Source organism: Pagrus pagrus (genome assembly GCF_965226575.1).
Source record: "Pagrus pagrus genome assembly, chromosome: 19".
Taxonomy (NCBI): Eukaryota; Metazoa; Chordata; class Actinopteri; order Spariformes; family Sparidae; genus Pagrus; species Pagrus pagrus.
Window position 1 is genome coordinate 23,421,032 of NC_140203.1, and position 16,986 is coordinate 23,438,017.

The 16,986-nt window shown below is 42.9% G+C and overlaps 1 protein-coding gene across 7 annotated transcripts in view; it reads right to left on the reverse strand.

The window, feature by feature from the left end:
• tcf4 (transcription factor 4) overlaps positions 1 to 16,986 on the reverse strand; it is a 234,850-nt gene that overhangs the window by 71,351 nt on the left and 146,513 nt on the right. The window contains exon 1 of one of the 7 annotated variants that reach the window (XM_084383947.1): positions 1,651 to 2,002. The exons of 5 other annotated variants lie outside the window; for them this stretch is intronic. In XM_084383947.1, coding sequence (XP_084240073.1) covers positions 1,651 to 1,719 — 69 coding nt within the window. In that variant the 5' untranslated portion in view covers positions 1,720 to 2,002. Of the gene's footprint in view, positions 1 to 1,650; positions 2,003 to 16,986 lie in introns of those variants that run through there. One more of the 7 variants, XM_084383945.1, reaches the window with a different exon arrangement.

Here is a 16,986-nt window from a genome sequence, read left to right on the forward strand (position 1 = left end):
CTTCTTTTCTCTTAAACTGGTGTAAAGCAGCAATTAAGAGTCAAAGGTGAGACAGAGGCAGACAGAGGCCACAGGCAGTTCACTGACAGGTGGATCTGTAGGAAATCCCAGCCTTCCATCTTCAGTTACACCTGCAACTCGCAGACATTCCTGCTTTTACGCGAAAAGAAAAACCTGTGAAATTCATTCACCTTCGCCCTGCTTTACACCCTGTTTCTTATTTCCAGCCTTCACTTCACCCCCCGCCTCTTTAAATCACTTCACCCTGTTACTGGTGTTTTACAGGTGGGGGTTACTGGGAGACAGACAGACGGACAGACAGACAGACAGATGGATAGACAGGTTCACAGGAGGTCAGACCGCTTATTTGCTGGATGAGTTTCTCAGATGTATTTTTCTTTTTCTATCCAGACAGAGGCTCATGATTTGTGTAACACTGTCGAGCTTCTTGTCAAAAACATAAGAATTTCCGGCATTATGTCTGCACCCATACACACACACATACTGTATATTTAGATGGACAGATGTGTAGACCTCCAACCTTCTCATTTTTAGGATTTGCTCTATTTATATTATTTTAATGGCATGAAATCTATTAAAAATAACAGAATTCATGACAGAATTTGACTGATATTAATTTTAAATACCACTCTGCATGTCACTGAGAGAAGACATATTTTACAGCTTTGCCTTAAATGTATATTCGAAGTTATGAGTAAAATAACGGATAACAATTAATAAAGAATTTTAAGCCAAATTACAGCAGAAAAATCAACAATTTAGGCGCTTTGGGGAAAAATTAAAAATATGACAAACAACAAGCCCCTGAATTAAACACAACCCTACCCCCCAAAACCACACGTGTGGCATTTCAACTGAGAGAATAAAAAAATCAACTGAACAGTAAGAGTCTTATTTCTGCATTTACGTCCATTTACAGAAATTAAAATCAAGCGACAGAAAGACAGAAATAAAGCTGCGAGCGGATTATTTCAAGATGAATCTGGAAGCGTCCGATGCGCAAAAGTCCAGAAGACAAGCAGAGGAAACGATGGATCCTGGGACGATTTCTTTTTTTTTTTTTAATGATTGTTCTAATAGCAGAGGTGTGACTGAAACACACACACACACCGACACACCGACACACACACACACACACACACTGATCACATTTCACGAGTCTGCCCAACCTTTTATCCAAGCGCTACGGCACTCTACAGCAGCTACTGTCACTTTCCCCGCTCCGCACACACACGCGCGCGCGAACACACACACACACACACACACACACACACACACACACACACACACACACACACACACACACACGCTCATTTATTTCCCCTGATAAACAACAGCACTGCTGTTTTTCCCAAAATAACCCCCGACAGACGGACACTGAGCTCACAGTCCGCTCGCACTTTGCCGCGCGGCGGCGAACCGACGCGCTGTTAAGTTGGTGCGTAAAAGCGACACTCTTCACCTTCACACCTCCTCTCTCTCCCTCTCTCTCTCTCCTCTTTTCTTTCCTCTCTCTCTCTACTTCCCTCTCCCTCTCTCTCTCTCTCTCCAGCCCGCGTCTCCGTCTGACTCCCAAAGCCTCTCGGAGGAAGGAAAAAGAAAGGAAGCAGGGATGCTGGAGTGTCTTACCGCTTTGCCGTTGTAGTAGTACATGAGTGAGCTGCCTGTCATCCCGGGGATGGTGTACGCACAATACATCGTTCCTCTCCTCCGCAGAAAGAAGAAAACTCTATTTCTCCCTTTTCTCTCCCGGCGTGTCTCTCCCTTTCTCTCTCTGTTTTGGTGTGTGACGCTCCCCCCGCCCCTTCGCCTCTCTTTTCTCCACCTTTCTTCTTTTTCCTCCTCTGTGCGAACTTTTTCGTGGATTTGTTATGATCTCGAACTCTCGCCGCTCCGCTCGCGTGTTCCTGCCTGCGCGTTTTTTTTCCCCGCCGACAATTCCTTCAGTTGCATTTTCCCATATGGCCGAGCCGAGGCACGCGGAATATGCAAAGTAGGCAGAGAGAGAGAGCGAGGAGCGCCCCTCCCCTTCTCTCTCTCTCTCTCTCTCTCCCTCCCTCTCTCTCTCTCTCACCCCCTCTCTTTCTGTCTCACCCTCTATCTCTCCCCCCTTCTCTCTCTCCCTCCCTCTCTCTCCCTCTCTCGCTCTCTCTCCCTCCCTCTCCCTCTCTCTCTCTCTCACCCCCTCTCTTTCTGTCTCACCCTCTATCTCTCCCCTTCCCTCTCTCTCACCCTCTCTCCCTCCCTCTCTCTCTCTCTCTCTCTCTCTCTCTCTCACACACACACACACACAGAAGCGCGCGCGAGCGGAGAATGCACGGAAAGAGAGAGGGTTGAAACACGCGCACACGCAGACACACACAGGCGAGCGGGGACACGCGCGCGGTCGCCGACACTCTTTCAACTTTCCACAGTAAATCTGGAAGTCATCCCTCCTCTCCCCCCCCCCCCCCCCCCCCCTCCTCCCCTCCTCGCGCGGGGCTGCAGCTCGCCGCCTGCCTTTGAACTGAGCCGAATATTCACTTTTTCCACCGCGCGCTCCTCTCAGCACACACTCCTCCTCTCTCCTCCTCCTCCTCTTTCCTCTCCTCCTTTCTCCTGCACTCCTCTCCCCTCTCATCTCCTCTCCTCCGCCCTTGTTTCCTCACCCCTCCTTCATCCCTTTCTCTGATATTTCATCCTCTCCTTTTTACCCCCTCTCATCCTTCCCTCCTCTTCTCTCCTCCTGCTCCCTTCAACTCTTGTTTCCTCCTCTCCCCACTTGTTGTCTCCTTCCTCCCTTCATTCCTAATCTTTTAGTTCCTCCCTTACTGTCTTTTTGCTTCCTTTTTAATCTACTCTCCTTGTGTTCCTCAACTCCATCTTCCTCCCTCACCCCCTCATTTCTTCCTTTCCTCCATTGTTTCCTCGTTTCCTAATCTCCTCAATTGTTCCCTCCAGTCATCTCCTTCCTCCCTTGTTTCCTCCCCCCAGATTAACTACTTTCCTGTTCCTTCCTCCTTTCCTAATGTCTTCTTTCTTCCCTTGTTTCCTCGCCCCTCGTTTCCTCCTCTCCTCCAATGCTTTCTCTTATCCTCTCCTTCCCTATCCTTGGTTTCCTCCCTTGCACTCTTGTTTCCTCCTCTCCCCGCTTATTTACTCCTCTTGTCTCCTTCCTCCCTTCATTGCTCCCTTTTTATTTAAATTCCCTTTTCAAATTTTCTGTTTTATTCTCCTCTCATCTTCTTCCTTCCTCACCCCCTCGTTTCCTTCTCTCCTCCCTTGCTTCCTCTCATCTCCTTCGACCTCCCTTGTTTCCTCATCTCCTCTATTTTCTCCTTTCATCTCCCTCTCCTCCCTTGTTCCCGCCACCCTTGTTTCCTCATCTCCTCTGTTTCCTCCTTGTATCCTCTCCTCTTTTCTTGCATTGTACCAAATGAAATACATCCAAAATGCTTCCTGACCAAAGTGCTGATCTTCAGCTGTCCCACGTCAGAGGCTTGAAGACTTTTCTTTCGATTTCTTTTCAAAGTTTAAAGTTTATTGTTGGCGCAGCTGATGCCAGCACAGAACAGTCAATGTGCTTTCGGTGTTTTACAGGTAAAAAGGCGTCTGGATATCCATTACAGTACAGTCTGTATTTTAAGGCCATTTCTCATATTCTCAAAATCTGAGGTTCACAGCGGCTCCTGGAAACATCTTTTAGGAATTTAAAAAGTAACATTTTATACATATGTCACAGTGGTATAGATGAATTAATTGCAACTTGTTTACTTCCTGCCAACAAACCAGATTAGTCTACTTGGATCATTTTACATGACACATTTCTTAGACTAAGGACCATAAGTTGTGTTTTTAAATTTAAGAAATAAAACAGTTTAAAATGTGTCTCTGGAGACAAAGAAAACAACCACCAAAAAAAAAAGATATAACTATATATTTAATATTATATACTCTTCTTTTTGGCTCCCCTACTCTTGTTTGTGAGCTCTTTGTGATGATGGGATATTTGTTTTCTTTCTTTCTGCAGCTTGTTAGTTAAAAATCAAGCTCAGTCTAGTTCTCCCAGGTCGCTGTGTAAAGTTGACAATACATCATTTTTACATTTTCCCAAAACTACCAAGTGCTGGTTGTTATGGTGACCAACTACCAGCAACCACCTGGTGGTGGTGCTATGACTGATTATTAATTTTCATCTCACAGACAAATGTGTGACTGAACGGTGCCTCAGCCACTGGATTTGTTATCAATCTTATTATCCTGAGTTCTGCTTTCAAATCAAACAGTCAATGCTCACACTCAAATTGGCCAATAGGAGGTGCTATAAATACTTTTTGTTTGATTGATTTTTTTCTGGCACACAATGTCACTGTGATTGTTTAATGTAATTTTTTTTCTAAACATTGTGTTCAAACAATAATTTTGTTTTTATTTCCACCATGATTGCAAAGTTTCACTGGTCAGATGGTGCCTTGAAAATGACTGAATTTGAAACTTTAAAATACCTCAGAGCCTCCGCTGTAAGTCTGATTGACATGCAGGTTTGTTTACAGATCCACAAATACGGACTCCCAAGGTTTACCGCAACAACAAGCAGATCTGCCATCACGTACTGGGATATTTAAAGAAGCTTTAACATTTGTGGATGAGTCTACAGCAACAGTGGTACAGTTAAGGTACACCAAGGAGATACTTCTCTTCCAAATAAGTTCAGTTGGCCATGTTTACACAGCCTAAAATCACACGTGAACAGTAAACTGATTACCCAAGCTGTCCATTGTAAAAATCCATCACAGTTAACGGGCTGACGTTCTGCTTCAACTGTGACCTCTTGGACTTATCATAGTTGTGTGAAAGTTTCTTTCTGTGCTGTTAAGGATTATTACTAATAATTTGAGTGTGTTCACTTTAAGTGTTACCTCTGCGTACGTGGCAACATGCATGTTCCTATATGTAGAAGGAACTCGCTCTGGTGAACTCACAAGACACAGATTTTTAAAAGAATGGTACATTGGAAATTGTAGTCTTTTCCCTCCCAACATGTCAAATATAGCAGCCTGGTCAGTGACTCTACGCTTTTAAGTGTGTCATCGGCACCCCTCTCATCACTTCCTGAAATGCCTCCCAAGTGCAGGAGTATAAAGGGCAATTAAAGCCAGAGTCAGGGGGTGACTGGATGTGTCATTCACTGGACTTTCCCTCAGGAGACCGTGGTTCGTGTTCAATTTGTTACCAAGAGTCAGGAGTGATTTGTTTATGTTCTGTGAGTATGCCAGCGTATATAAACACATATGTTATATGCAATGAGTTACGTCGGTTACGTCATGTCACTCAGGTTACAAGACTGAATATAGTTATTTCAACCCGAAATATGATCTTTTCCTAAACATAACCAAGTTGTTTTTGTGCCTAAACCTAACCTAACCGTGAACATTTGACAGTGTTAATAACAATCTAAATGTCATAATATGTCGTTATATGATAACTGTTTGACCACAAACTACATTTTGAAAGTCTAACCAGATGTTATAACTCAAAAACACTGGATCCCACATCAGCCTGTCCTCATTGGAAATATGACCATATATGTCGTCTGTGCTGCTTATTATGATCCATATTCAAATTCCCTCTTCTTTCAAGCTCCGGTGCTAACGGCTTTATGTTACAGTCTATTCACCTGGCCATGGCCACGATCACCCTGATGACATCACTATGACATCATCAGTTACGATTCACAAAGCTCCTCCAGAGCCACAGGAGACATTATACAACTGTTTTCTCAGGCTGAGTAGAACCAACTCTGGACTTGATGTGTAAAACTGGTGGAATTCCCCTTTAAAAAAACCCAACATAAAATCAAACTGACAGGAAGAGAGAGAGAGAGAGAGAGAGAGAGAGAGAGAGAGAGAGAGAGAGAGAGGTGTAGACAAATAGAGCAAGGGGGGCGAGAGAGAGCGATACAGGCAGTCACCGAAACAGTCAGACAGACAGTGGTTCAGTCTTCCAAATTTCATATTAACACCGTCATCATTCATCCTATTCAAACAAATAATAGACTCCAAAACAAGCGAGCAGACGTCCCAAACCTCTCTCTCTCCCTCTCTCCTCCACTCTCTCCCTCTATCTCTCTCTCTCCTCTTCTTTCGGCTTTAATTTGATTAAAAAGCGAGCTGCAGGAAGGGGAGGGAGGGCTGATGCACATCTAATAAGTGGACCATCTGTCTGCAGCGCTGGCTGGCTCCCAGCATTGTACCCAACCAGACTGCATGGGAAATGAAGGGAGAGATGGAGGGATGGAGGGATGGAGGGAGGAAAGAAGTGCGGGGCGAAAAATAAAAAAAATACAGAAACCCAAAAAGAGTGACCCGGTTGAGGAAAAAGAAGCAGAGACAGCATTTTTAATTTTGTCTGACGCCTTGCTTGGTCAACAAACCTGCACGGGGGAGACGAAGAAGAATGAAGAGCGGAGGATAGAGGGAGGAGGAGAGGAAGAAAGGAAGTGTGCTCAAAGGGGAGCTTTAGGAGAGGAAGCAGGGAAGGGAAAAGGTGAGGGGATAAGGGAGAGGGAGGAGAGGGGGAAATGATAGAGGAGAGGTGGAAAGAAAAAAAACGATTTGGGGAGAGGAGAGAAGAAAAGAAGGGGGAAAGGAGGGGAAAGAGAGGAGGTGAAAGGTAGAAAAGGTGATCAGAGTAGAAAAGGAGGGTGGAGAAGAGAAAAAAGGGAGGAGAGGAGAAACAAGGGGAGGAAAAAGAGGGGAGAATATAGGAGGATGGAGAGGAGAGGAGGAAATGAGGAAGGAGATTAAGAGTGGTGGAAAGGGGAGGTGAAAGGGAGGGATGAAAGTAGGATGGGGACAAAAAAGGAGGGAGGAAAGGAGAATAGATAAGAGGATAAATCAAGGCAGGAGACGGGAGAAAATGAGGTGGGAGAGAAGAACTGGAGGAAAAGTGAGGAGTGGACATAAATGGGTGGGGACGGGCAAAGGAGAGGGAAAAGCAGACAGGAAAGGAAAGAGGAGACAAGTAGAGAACAGGAAATAGGGAAGGAAAAAAAAACTAGGGAGAAAGTAACGGGGGAAACAAGGAGGGGAAGAGAAAAGGTGTGAAAAAAGGAGAGAGGGCGGAGGATGTGAGGAAGCGAGGCAGGAGAAGAGAAAAGAGGAGAGTGCTCATTTCTGTTTATAAAAACTAACCTTTGACCTTAAGGTAGTTCTGACTGTTATGGCACATACACCCTTGAGCTTTAGGTCTACAGTCTATTTAAGGTGGACTGGAGACATAAATGGGACAGCAGCCATTGTCTGTCGGTGCTTTAACAAGCCACCAAAGGTCACCATCGACACAGCTTGTTCCTTCCTCTTTTCATCCTTTTCTCTTCCCCCCTTTCTTCTTTCCCCCTTCCTTTCGCCTCCTTTTCCTGCCTCTTCTTCTTCCTGTTATAAGCACTTCCTTTCCTCCTATTTCTACATCCCCATTACTCATCTTCTACTTCCTCCTCCGACTCCCTCCTTTGCCCAATTTCCATCCTTCCTCACTTTCCTCTCCTCCTGCCTCAGCTCCTCAGCTTCCCTCCTCCATCTTTACACGCATTCACACCTCACCCCCTTTTCCTCCTACTTCCTTAAAATTCAATGCTCCTGCCAGTTTCCATCCTCTTCCTCCTTTCCCCCCCTTAGTTAACTCCTTTCTTTTTCCTCTCATTCCCCCCCCTCCTCTCCTCCTCCTCCTCCTCCCCTTTCTCCACCTCCTCCTCTTTAGTGGTGAGATGACAGTTAATCCCTGGTTGAATTATAATCTCACATTTCATCCTGATTTCACGCTGACAGGATTTTCCTTCACATTACGACGCCCAGTTGTCAATCTCTCTCTCTCTCTCGGCTGTTCTGTCTCTCTCAATGTCTCTCGCCCGTTCTCTACATCTCTTTTTGTCTCTCCTGTTGTCTGGGTTTACTTATTTTCTCCTGTTTTCCCAGCATACCAACCTTTTTTCCCCCATCCCCTCCTCCTTTCTTTTGTTCTAGTTTCTTTCTTTTTTTCTATCTTTCTTCTTCCTCTTCCCTTTCTTCCTATTTTTGCAATAACTCCCTTTGTTTTTCTCTCTCACACATGGAACAGTGCTGGCCTAAAGGCCTAGGAACACAGTCTCTCTCTCTCTCTCACACACTCACACACATGCACACACACACACACACACACACACACACACACACACTCAGCACGATTGCACTTTGTTCTCTTCATACAGCCACTTCCTATCGTGAGCCTTTGATTTGAGTCTTTTTATGTTGCAGGTCTGAATTTACAAACAATAAAGTTATCGACGGGACTGAAGAGTCGAGAGCTGGCAGCTATACACACACGCACACACACACACACACACACACACACACACACAGACACACACAGAAACAGGAATAGACACACACATATACACACATAGAGGAACATGAAGGTACACTCGCTTTCATTTGAAAGAAAGGCACACGTAAGTGCTGTGAGGCAGACTGTGAGTGAGCATGAAAGAGGTGAGATCAGTGTATACACTAACTGTTTCCATCAAACTGTTGCACAGATCAACCACTGAATCTCAGCAGGAAGCGTTAAAAAACTTCCTAGTCATTGGAGACATTTGTCCATGTCCATCACTGATGAATGTTGCGTTGTATTCAAGTCATTTAAAAACTTTCTTAACTTTACATCTCGCCTCATAACCATCCTGTTTATACATATTCTTCAGTATCAACAGTGGTCCAGATGATTGTCTGTGGCCATGGTTACAGTGCAAACACAAACTGCTAGTAGCCAGTGCAATGCACATATTAACCAAAATAACAATATTAGAGTTGTAGCCCACATCATATCATATCACCCAAGGCATGATGGGAACCCTGATTGCAAACGCTCCAAAACAGACGATTTCGAATGACATGTATTAATGACTTCGTCAGAAACTGTTCCGGTTGCACTCCGGCAGCCTGATTGTTAAGGAACATACCACATACAGTACACGCAACGCCCCCATTTAGACTTCAGCTGAAGATCATTGTTGCATCTCATCTCATCTCTCTCTCCTCTTGTTTCCTGTCTGCCACTATCGAGTAATCGAGTAGCGTGGATTAAAATTTGAAATTTGAAAATATATTACAGTTACTGCTCTATTACCTTGACAGTTTGGTGGTTGACATCAGAAATGTGAATGAAGGTTGATTATACTGTGAAATTCTGCCTGACCTGTGTGACTTCAGTGGGCAGACTTGGGATGGGTCGGCCTCGTGTAGAGGCTGGAGGCTGTGTGTGTGGCAAGCCAACTCCAATTAGCTCCAAAGCATGTACATATCTAATATATACAGTATATGTAAGAATCAGCTAAGTTTTGCTCATAATGGCACTTGTGGAGTTCTGCCTGCAGTGATGGGGGCAAAGCTACCTGTTGTCGGTCAGTAAAGACCTCCAGGTCGTACCAACACTGGTCACATGACAGCTGATGCCTAACGAGTTGACAGACAGACAGACAGACAGACAGATAGATAGATAGATAGATAGATAGATAGATAGATAGATAGATAGATAGACAGACAGACAATAAGCCTGACAGACTAAATGAATGAGAGTGTGAGACGAGAGAATGAGACAGTTCTTCATTCTCTCTCTGGTGTAATCAGGATAAAAAACCTGACGTGGCCTCAATTCTGACGGAGAAAATCAGACGCTAATTTTCCCTAAAAAAACAAACTGAGCAACACACACACACACACACACACACTCCCGCACACACAGAGTACCCAAAGTGTTTGGAGAGGGTGTGTAAGTGTGTCTGTGATGCGAGTGTTTGAGTGTCTGAGGATGTGTGTGTGTGTCTGTGTGTGTGTGTGTGTGTGTGTGTGTGTGTGTGTGTCTGGCATCCATCAGAACCACAGCTTGCCGAAAAAACAGTAAGCACAGTGCAGACAGAGAGAGAGATAGAGTGAGCGAGAGAGCAAGAGAGAGAGAGAGAGAGAGAGGGAGAGAGAGGCGAATGAACGAGCGCTGCTGCACGCTAATTATGTATGCATGATTTAATCTGCAACTCAATAATATGCAAATATATTCATATGTTAGTTTCTTAATTAAAAATGCAAAGCAGCCCTTATGGTGATTTTTCTGTGATTTTCTTTTCAGCCTAACAAACGGAACATTTTGAGAAATTCAACAAATTGGAGGGAAGCGCTACGGAGGGGGTTCACCCCGAAAGACAAACAAAAAAAAACAAAAAACAACAACTTCCTACTTCAACTTCCTGTAGGATGAGCATATGAGGGGCTGGGTGGGTAACTTGTTGAATGAAGGCAAACTTTGTCAAACCACTTTATGGTTATTTTAAAGAGAATTCTGCTTTAATAGATGTTCAAATGATATTTTAAAGGCTAGGCGTGCTGTATGGGAGTTACCATAATTGCCGGTTTTCCACTCGTGAATAGCGGTCAGGTAAACATCCATAATTCATAATTATGGCCTGATGCTGATCCTTTTTAGTGTTAAATATTTATCAAGTGCCTGTAAACCCAGCGAAACATCGGATACCTCACCAGTCTGTCGAAGTCAACATTCATTTAATGGATACAACACTATATTAACTACACATAGTACTGCAACACTCATGCTAAGCTAGCGTCAGCTAATCTCTTGGTTGATTTTTAATTTGAGGAATTTTCAAACACACAAGTCAAAATTTCCACATAACATGTCTAAAAATGACTAGACCGATGCTATGTAGGTATTCTGTTGAGTTGTGTGCAGACATTGTTCAAGCCCAGAGAAATTAGTTATTTTATTCAAGGTAACTGTACTTTTCATTTGGTTGCCTGCAGCAACAACCTCAGGGAAAACATGAGATGCTTCGTCAGAGACGGAGGAAGGCAGTTTGGTACATTTGGTACTGATTTTCATGGTCGTCAGAGAATGAACCCTACTGACTTTAGAGATCCCTAATGACAGCAGCAGGTTTTTGTTAAAAATAAATATATATCAACAACTATTGGACGGATAGCAATTAAATTTGGTACAAACATTAATGTTCCCTACAGGATGATTTATAATAAATGTGATCCCTGACGTTTTCATCTCGCACACGCTCACTTTAGGCAGTGCAGTATGCTGGTTCGGTACTAATTCACAAATGCCGACATGCTAAACCCCAAAACTCATATGGTGACACAATTCATGCAGGGAGTTGGGAAACCATCTCCATCAACACTACTGGATGCAGCTGAAGGCTGGGATGCTGTAATAGTTGTCTGCTGCTAGTTTTTCAATGATGAAATTCAATTGATGAAATGGGAGGTGCAAGAACACCTCCAGGCATTTGGACTGTTCTCAGCTAAAGGTTCAAACATCAATATCAGAAAGTTAACATCAGCTGTTCACCAGTCCAACATCACTTTTTTTCAGTTTCTTGGGCCTTGGTGGGAAACTTGCTTTCCTGCCGTTAAGCCGTTCACTCAGCGCAGGGTGCAACCTGCTGCTGAGTGAGAGGCCCGCTCAGCGCTTTGTGCTCAGGTATACTTTACACAGAGCGTGCTCAGAATGAAAACAATGATTAAAGATGAAGCTTATCCACGCCACCAGCATGCATTACCGCCACACGACAGGGTGTGTGTGTTTCAAGTGTGTGTGTTATGAGGCTGATATTCAGATCGCTAAGATGCAGGCTTGAAGGCAACGCTCACAACCCGTATTGAAATGTATGCCTTTTGTCTTACATGTTTATTTATTTTTTTATTTTATAATCTCCAGTCTCTTGTTCGGTTGCAGTAATTTTCTTTTTTCTTGCTGACGATCTTTTCTTCGTTTTTAGTTGACTTTTCTACTTTTTTCAAAGATTTTTTGAGTTTCTCTCCCTTTTTTCCTCAGCAAGTGATTTCCACGCAATTTCTCATCTCTCATGGAGGTTTTATTTTATATTTAGTAATAAATACATACATGTAACTGTGTCACTGACAACTGTCTACACCGAACATATGCATCAGAGCCGGATATATACGTAGAGTATAATGTGGTCATGACCCTTCCGAGGTGCACAAATACAGCGAGTGGACTAACTGCTTCCATTTGAAACCTTCTCAACCCTGCACATACTTTTATAATAGTTGTTCAAGCTTAAAAACTCATCAAGATTCAGTAACCGCACGATAAATTCTAAAAATATCCCTTTTCTGCGATCACAAATAAATTTTTCCATGAGAAAACAGTTTTGACAGCTTGTCATGTTAAAATACAGCAATTAGCTGTCAGCAGGCTCCCCTTTCCAAACACTACTTTGTGTTGCATTCAAGGAAGCTCTGACATTTGAGGATTAATAATCAACTGCAAAAATGAAAACATAAAACAATGTTGCATTTACGAATATTGCTGTCAGTGACCCAGCAGAGAAACAAATGAAAGATGGTTGGCGTAGAACTGACTGCCTCTTCCCGCTGACATACAGTGGTGCTTGAAAGTTTGTGAACCCTTTAGAATTTTCTATATTTCTGCATAAATATTACCTAAAACATCATTGGATTTTCACACAAGTCCTAAAAGTAGATAAAGAGAACCCAATCAAACAAATGAGACAAAAATATTATACTTCGCCATTTATGAATTGAGGAAAATTATCCAATATTACATATCTGTGAGTGGCAAAAGTATGTGAACCTCTAGGATTGGCAGTTAATTTGAAGGTGAAATGAGATTCAGGTGTTTCAATCAATGGGATGACAATCAGACAGGGGGAGATGATCGATCCCAGAACAGGGAACCATCAAAGTCTGATCTTCACAACACGTTTGTGAAAGTGTATCATGGAAAGAACAAAGGAGATTTCTGAGAACCATAGAAAAAGAGTTGTTGATGCTCATCAGGCCAGAAAAGGTCACAAAACCATCTCTAAAGAGTTTGGACTCCACCAATCCACAGTCAGACAGATTGTGTACAAATGGAGGAAATTCAAGACCATTGTTACCTTCCCCAGGAGTGGTCGATCAACAAGAGCAAAATGTTTAATCGGCGAGGTCACAAAGGCCCCCCGGGTAATTTCTAAGCAACTAAAGGTCTCTCTCACATTGGCTAATATTAATGTTCATGAGTCCACCGTCAGGAGAACACTGAACAACAATGTTGCATGGCCGTTTTGCAGGGAATAAGCCACTGCTCTCCAAAAAGAACATTGTCTGCAGTTTGCTAAAGATCACATGGACAAGCCAGAAGGCTATTGGAAAAATGTTTTGTGGACCTATGAGACCAAAATAGAAGTTTTTGGTTTAAATGAGAAGTGTTACGTTTGGAGAGAGGAAAACACTGCATTACAGCATAAGAACCTTATCTCATCTGTGAAACATGGTGGTGGGAGTATCTTGGTTTGGACCTGTTTTGCTGCATCTGGGACAGGACGGCTTGTCATCATTGATGGAACAATGCATTCTGAATGAAACCAGCAAATTCTCAAGGAAAATGTCAGGACATCTGTCCGTGCACTGAATCTCAAGAGAATGTGGGTCATGCAGCAAGACAACGAGCCTAAGCACACGAGTCATTCTACAAAAGAATGGTTAAGAAGAATAATGTTAATGTTTTGGAATGGCCAAGTCAAAGTCCTGACCTTAATCTAATTGAAATGTTGTGGAAGGACCTGAAGCGAGCAGTTCATGTGAGGAAACCCACCAACAACCCAGAGTTGAAGCTTTTCTGTACGGAGGAATGGGCTAAAATTCCTTCAAGCCGATGTGCAGGACTAATCAACAGTTACCGGAGCGTTTAGTTGCAGTTATTGCTGCACAAGGGGGTCACACCAGATACTGAAAGCAAAGGTTCACATTCTTTTGCCGCTTCCAGATATGAAACATTGGATCATTTTCCTCAATTCATAAATGGTAAAGTTTAATATTTCTGTCTCATTTGTTTAATTGGGTTCTCTGTATCTACTCTTAGCACTTGCGTGAAAATCTGATGTTTTAGGTCATAATTATGCAGAAATATAGAAAATTCTGAAGGGTCACAAACTTTCAAGCATCACTGTATTGGGCCGTCTTTGAACGTACCACCAATTCATCATCGTTAAGGAAATGTTGACTTATTCTTGCCCACAATCAGTGATCTACGTTTAATTTGGCAATATTTTATAAAGCGGTAACAGCTTTCAAGAAGAAAAAAAAGATATAAAAAAATGTTTCACTCGAACAAGGGGACAAAAAGCAGGATTGAGTCTGACATTTTGGTGCAGCCGCGAAGGACAACTGAGAAAGATTTAACACATTATCAACAACTTAAAGCAGTTTTGTCACCACGAGTACAGGGTGATTTGTGTGTGTTTGAGTGTGTGTGTGTGTGTGTGTGTGTGTGTGTGTGTGTGTGTGTGTGTGTGTGTGTGTGCATGTGTGTGTGTGTGTGATACCATGTGATATTCATCGTAGCCTTGGAGCAAATCAGAGTGCCGCTCTCTGCTGCCTGTTACTGGAGCCAAATATTTGGGCTCAGGAATGCACAAGGGAACGTTCACATCTGCAGCAGGCATTTTTGTGTGTGTGTGTGTGTGTGTGTGTGTGTGTGTGCGTGCATACGTGTGTGTGTGTGTAAAAGAGAGAGAGGGGTCTTGATAGAAGCCAATAATGTCCTCACAAGGCCAGAAAGGCAGCAAACATCTTCAGGCTGAGGCCGTTTCATTGACAGGAAACCTTTGAGGCACTAAAGCAATTGTGGAAGAAAAATCCTTTTCTAAAGTAAAGGTCAGATGGTGGCATCAACAACTGACTGACCAACTTGGAAATGGACATGTACATTAGGGGGCCGTGTGGAGGCTGCTGGTGGTGGAGGGGGATTTTTAGTATATGCTTGTTTAGATCATGAACAAGAAGATCATAACTGCTCATAATTATGGACTGGACAATTGAGCAAGATTCATGCTATCGAACATCAGCCAAAAGCCTGATATTAGCAAGAGTAAGCTTTCAGCAATCAAACATCCGGTAGCCTACAAAGCTAGCGTATTGTGGGGCTAAGCTAACTGCAGTCCAATATCAGTTATAAGGGCACAAAAGCTAGCCTTACATTAGCAAAGCGGGACACTTCCAACAGGACACAAAGCTAGCACAGCGCCAGCAGGGCTAAGCTACCACATTCCAAAATCCGCTAATTAGCTATCACACAATAAATATGTCTGCTTTGCGACACACTTAGTCCTCCAATCAGCAACTAGTAACTACAAAATTTCCTGAGAAATTCAGGAAAGTCTCGAATTAGCAGCAATTTTCTGGAATCCTGTCCTGTTTCCCTCTAAAATTAATTTAACTAAACCCATGTTTTGATTAGTTATAGCCTAATAAAACATTAAAATACTGATTTATGTAAAACATTCCTTTGGTGTTGCCCACAGACAGTCACTGTTCCCACAGGGGCTGCAAGTTAGCTTTTTAAAATTTAAAGGGCCGTAGCCAACACGAATCCTCACTGTCACTGATGAAATGAATAAAATGAAATTAGTTTTACAGATAATGAGTTGTCTTCATGAATAAAACAAATTAATCTTGAATTTGACTCAGTGTGTTTGTAATGTACCTGACACCACTCCCACCCCAGCTCCTCTGTCCCCCAATCACATCCATTCTCATCTGATCAACCTATGTGAGAAAATGTTGAATAAAATACATGTAGCACTGATGGAAATCACTACAAAAACCCAAGTTAGCCCAAACTCTGTTGTAGTATAACACTTAGGCTACATTGATTTTCTCTGCTGAGCTTTGTTTACATTGAAAAGTTTATAATTTTAGAGAGTTTGAACATAGAATTTTGAAATAAATTCAGGACAGCTGAATATCATCACAAGTAAAATAACAGGTTAATATAACAATAGTCTGTGGCTGTGTGCTTCTTTGTCTGTATATGTAAACTATGTTTGTGTATGTATACAAAGTGTACATCGTGTGTGCGAAAGGTTTCATTTTGTGTTGAATAAAAGTTCTCTGGGAAAAAGACGCACAAACACCATGAGCGGACACATGCGTTTAAACACAGCACTGCATACACACAAATGAACGCCTTGTAATTCAATTAGTCAGTTTCCCATCTGACACAAAATGGCGGCCCAGTGCACCAGCGTGGGACATTTCAGGGCTTAGAGCCAAGCAAATAGCTTACACACGCACATGCACCCACGACACACAACACACACTCACATACATGCACTGAGACTTTGGTTTAACACATTAAGTGTGTTACAATCAGATCATAATTAAACTGACTTGATTTAAAAATAAAAAAGGGAATAGACACACAGGCAAATATTTAAAGTCATTTCTGTAGCGTTTTCAAGTGGAATGAGTCAGTGAAGCATCCGCGCGACATAACTAAACACACAGCTGTCTGTACGTGTGTGTGTGTGTGTGTGTATGAGGCAGTTAAACCATGAGGTCATCCCTGGCTGAAGCTGCTCCCTGAGTTTCTTTAGTATAAACACTGAAGCTGCTGCGGGACAACGGCACCATTCATAACTCAAGTTGCTGCTTTTTCTCTGTCAACTCCATTATTGTTTTATATCAGAACACCTCACAGTGCGTTACCACTCTCACTTACCCTGGAAGAAAAGAGCTGCGTTTAAAAAACCCTCCTCCAATTGTCAGGAATCAGTTAAACCATGTGTTTGGTAGTTTCACCTGTCACCTGTAGCAGGAAGGATTATTACTGTTGCTATGGTGACCTGCAGCTTAACATACCTAGAGCGCTGATTGAGAACAAACTGTCACCACCAGGAGAAAACACACATTAGCATCACGTCCATCTGCGACTGTCAATCCATCTATTTAACTGAAATAACAATGACAATATTGTGTTGTTTCTGGTCCGTACATTTACTGCAAACAAAACAAACCAAAACAAAACAGCGGACATTTTCTTTTTTTTTTTTTCTCAATGCATGTCATAGCCGCGTACAGACGCTCTCTCTCTCCCTGTCGCACCCCTTCCTCCCTGTGGAGC